This window comes from Amaranthus tricolor, chromosome 10, assembly GCF_026212465.1.
Source record: "Amaranthus tricolor cultivar Red isolate AtriRed21 chromosome 10, ASM2621246v1, whole genome shotgun sequence".
Taxonomy (NCBI): Eukaryota; Viridiplantae; Streptophyta; class Magnoliopsida; order Caryophyllales; family Amaranthaceae; genus Amaranthus; species Amaranthus tricolor.
Genome location: NC_080056.1, coordinates 9,969,170 through 9,974,139, shown reverse-complemented (window position 1 = coordinate 9,974,139; position 4,970 = coordinate 9,969,170). Strand labels below are relative to the sequence as shown.

At 40.6% G+C, this 4,970-nt stretch overlaps 1 protein-coding gene across 1 annotated transcript; it reads left to right on the top strand.

Annotated features, from left to right (window-relative positions):
* Window positions 1-1,046: 1,046 nt before the first annotated feature.
* Window positions 1,047-1,499, top strand: LOC130824814 (secreted RxLR effector protein 161-like). Its single transcript, XM_057689831.1, has one exon. The coding sequence runs from the start codon at window positions 1,047-1,049 to the stop codon at window positions 1,497-1,499; it is 453 nt and encodes a 150-aa protein (XP_057545814.1).
* Window positions 1,500-4,970: the final 3,471 nt, after the last annotated feature.

Sequence of the window (4,970 nt, the reverse complement as noted above, 5' to 3'; positions counted from 1 at the left end):
AAATTAAAGCGCTTCGATTGGATGAGGTGGCGAATATTTGAGCCATGAATTCGACGATCACTTGAAAGAAAATGGTATTCTTTCAGAGTTGACGCCTCCCGGAACTCCTCAATGGAATGGAGTGTCCGAACGGAGGAATCAAACCTTGTTAGACATGGTTCGATCGATGATGGGTCTTAGTGAACTTCCTATCTCTTTTTGGGGACATGCGCTACAAACCGCGGCACTAACACTGAACCACGCTCCGTCAAAAGCTGTTGAAAAGACTTCATATGAATTATGGACTAAGAAACCTCCTAGGTTGTCTTTTCTCAAGATTTGGGGATGCGAAGCATATGTCATGCGATTAATTTCGGACAAACTTTTTCACAAGTTGCAATGCTAAAATCCGTCCAGATCATCCTAGCGAATTTTGCATATTACGATTATGAAATATGGCAGATGGATGTCAAAACCGCCTTCCTAAATGGAATTTTGGAAGAAACTATGTATATGACACAGCTAGAAGGTTTTGTCGATCCAGGCAACGTTGTAAAGGTTTGCAAGCTGAAGAAGTCCATTTATGGACTGAAGCAAGCCAGCAGAAGCTAGAATATGCAATTTGATGAAGCCATTAGCAAGTTTGGTTTTATCAAGAATCCAAATGAGTCTTGTGTATACAAGAAGGTCAGTGGGAGTGATATTGCATTCTTAGTCCTGTATGTCGATGACATACTTCTCATTGGAAACAACACAAAATTACTGGAGTCCGTAAAGGGCTGGTTGGGAAAGTGTTTTTCAATAAAGGACTTAGGAGAGGCACAGTACATATTGGGCATCAAGATCTACAGAGATAGATCTAAAAGGATGATTGGATTGAGCTAGAGTACTTACATTGATAAAGTACTGGCACGACTCAACATGAAGAATGCCAAAAGAGGGCATCTACCCATGTGCCATGGCATAACTCTCAGCAAGAAACAGTGTCCACAGATACCTGTTGAGCGAGAAAGAATGAATCAGATCCCATATGCTTCGCTGATCGGATCGATCATGTATGCCATGATATGTACAAGGCCAGATGTATTGTATGCCGGCCAGATGTATCATATGCCCTGAGTGCAATGAGCCAATACCAATCAAAGCCAGAAGAAGCGTATTGGACAGCGGCCAAGAATATCCTAAAGTACCTGAAAAGGAACAAGGATAAATTCCTGGTGTATGGAGGCCACAAAGAACTAGTTGTTGAAGGTTACACCGACGCTAGCTTCCAGACTAACAGAGACGACTTCAAGTCACAGTCAGGGTACATATTTTGCCTAAATGGAGGAGCATTTAGCTGGAAGAGTGCCAAGCAGAGCACCACTACAAACTCTACAATTAAAGCCGAATACTTGGCTGCTTCAGAAGCTGCTAAGGAAGCTGTTTGGATTCACAAGTTCATCAGCGAACTTGGTGTTGTACCCTCAATCAAGGGGCCGATAGATCTCTATTGTGATAACAATGGAGCTATCGCTTAAGCCAGGGAGCCAAGAGAACACCAGAAGGTCAAACATGTCCAAAGGAGATTTTACATGATAAGGGAATGGAAATTCAAAGGTGAAATCAGAATTTATAAGATCGGTACAGATGATAATATAGCCGATGCTTTGACTAAACCTTTTCCTCAAGTGAAACAAAACAAACACGTTGAGGCAATGGGAATCAAGCACGTTGTAAATTGGCTTTGAAATTCCTTGTACATGTGTTTTAATTAAACTGGTTGATGTAATATAAGACACTGTATTAAAACCATTCATTAATGGAGTAATTAATTTTTGTGAAAAATTATTATTCACTCCATTACTATTTAATTGTGGTTTAGAATTAAATAATGAGTCCATTCGATTTATGGAAATATCCAAAACAGGGTATTAAGACCATGTCTTAGATAAAGAAATACCTATTAAGTGAACATTGAATATTTAAATCGAAAATTGTCCCTAATCGAGGTCATCTGACGGATGGATGATTGATGACCGCCATAGATTAATGTGTAGTATGATTTACAACACCGTTTCTTATGCTGCTAGGACGTGACAGTCATAAATCATTTGCACAGGTACAATTTGGAACTGTAATGGATCAGACCTATGAGAGTACTTTACGAAATTTAAAAATGGTCATAAGTACATTTCTCATTATGACTATCGGAACCTGTTTCCTCCGACCATGAGTATTGTGAAGTTTTCTTTTTTAAGTACTAGACTCTTTGTTGTTTCCTAACGTCTGCCGTAACTGGGATCATAACGAGAACACTCGGGAGACTAAGTCCTCTTAATAAGAGAAACTTACAATGCAAGACTGAGATTGCCCCCAATTAACAATAGGGAAAATGTTTTTGTTGTTTACAAGGCCGCTTGAAAAGCGAGACTATTAAAATGCATGGCCGTGCTCAGATGGATTTTAGAAATCATCTGCTTATTGACAGTTGAACTCAAAGATGTAGAAACTCTTCTGAACGTAATAAGGATGACGATAAATCTTACCTTATAGTTCACGAAGAAACATTAAGAGACACAGGAAATGGGCAATACACTATATGCACACTTATCCGGAATGACAAGTTGGAAATTGAAAGGAATAGTGTCCTTCCAACAAGTGTATCATTCTAATATAGGGTTCATAATTATTATAGAGTTAATTCTTCAGTAAGATCAAGTGATCAGAATGCCTAGGTGGAGGTCGTTTCCGATCAGTAATATCAAGGTACAATTTATATTACAACTTAATCTTAACTGAACCCCTCGGGTCGAACCCAATCGAATCACCGATCCAAGACAATGATTTAATCCGAAAGGATTTAATGACTTAACAGAGTTTTACGAATACAGACGTCGGATATCGACCCTAAGGTGTGGAGGCCAAGCGTCGCAAAATCACAAGCGACAATTACGAGCGTAGCCGTAGCACCACAATGGTCTAACCATGTGAATGCTAGGCTAGTTCGAGCTAACATGCACCTAGCATGGCTAGGCACACCATCGCAGCCCATCGCAGCACAAGCACAGCGTGTGCTTGTGTCTTAGCCTATCGCATCATCACAACAGCATGCCTGCGCACATGCGTGCCTTCACATGGCACTGCATCGCAGCATGCATGGCTGGGTGCTAAGAACCATCGCAGGTCCCTCACAAGAGCACAACACCATGGTAGGCCTTATGTGCGTGTGCGTGCGCGTGGAAGGCATCGCAGCAGCAGCAGCATGCAAGTGTGTGCGAGGCTGGTACGTGGTGCGATGCAGGTGCGCATGGTGCGAGGCATGTGCGTGTGCGAGAGGTGCAGCGGGGATGCGTGTGGTGCGTAGGATGCTGGGGCCAGTGCCAGCACGATGTGCTAGCAGCGCTAGGCGCTAGCACAAAGCACTAGCACCAGCATAGCCCAACACCAGCACGCATTGGCTATCTGGGATGCTGGGCAGCAAGGCAGTGTTAGCTAGCAGCCAGCCAGCCCTCCTTGACCCGGTTTTGTGCTTGCTTGTGGGGACCAATCAAGGGCCTTGGGGAACAAGGCAAATGGTCCCCCCACCTAGCCTTGGCCATTACTTATTAGCAAGTGATTGTGCCACTTGTCGCAATGTGATTAAGTTGATTATTTATTTATTTTGGAATTAAATAATTTGTTGATTTTACCAAGTCTCCCACACTGATGGGAGATTGGAAATCAAGGGTGCTCTTCCCTATAAATACCAAGGGCATAGGCATTGGGAAGTTACAACCTTGAGTGGAATTAAAAAGGCAACTCTTGTAATTAGAGTAAACCTTTGATTCATAAAACTCATAGTTTTGTTTGTCCGGTTCTTGACTAACCTTCAAGACTTGGGATGCTCGGGTTGGGTCGAGGGTACGATCCGTCAGAGATCTGGTAGTTTTGGGATTTTGAAGTAAGAGCTCTTTGAGAGCGAAGCACGCCACAAAGGTATAATTCTTGTTCTTAGTCTTGCTTAATTATGTTTATTATGCGTGTTAATTGGTTTAATTAAGGGGCGGTCTTGGGGGGTTTCCTTCCACGTAGTGTCGGATCACTACGAAACCCTACATGAAATGCATGGGGAATTTTTTCCATCAAATGGATGGGACGGTGGTCATGGCTCTACTTCAGCCAGTACCTAAGACATTTGACATCTTTGATGATCTGATGCTCTTGTTAGAAGGTCATATGGTCTATCATGGCCCTCGTGCAGATGTGTTGGATTTCTTTGAATCTTTAGGCTTTCGTTTGGCCCCTCGTAAGGTGGTTGCAGACTTGTTACATAAGGTTTGATTTTTATCAATTCTTTGTCTTTGAAAACAAGTTTGCTTGTTCTTTTAGTTATTTGACCCTTGAATTTGCCTTTCTTTTTAGGTTACCTCTACGAATGTTCAAGAGCGATATTGGGCAGATTTGAAACTAAGGATTATGCTTTAATTGTCCAAAGTCCCTCCTTCCAGCTAGACTGCAAATGAACCAATACACTTACTAATGAACGTGATCAAAACTAAGGCAAAGCGCACTTTTTAAGAAAACACTTGAATACCAACAATTTTTATCTACTCTCCAGGTAATTAAGTGGTCAAATTTTATGTGTTTTATAAATAAACAATAATTTGAAAATTTTAAAACATATTTAATTCCTTATATTTAATATTATTTATCAAAAGTTCCCACTTACAGAGCATTTTAGGAGTTGGATAGACAGAACATTCAGTTACAAGACTTACAACTACACAAAGCAGAAATATTTGGCTAGACATTGTCTAATAAACATCGCGTCTATCAAAATTTCTAAATGCTGATGTTTTAAAAAGTGGGTGCTAGAGACTACATATGATTATACTCATTATAGATATGTTTGTTTGTTTACATTTAGCATATACATGAATAAATATTTGATTAGGTGTAAAGCCTGCGAGTAATTTTACCTATTTAAAAAATATTAGGGATAAGCATATAAGTTGTAGAATTAAGCTGTA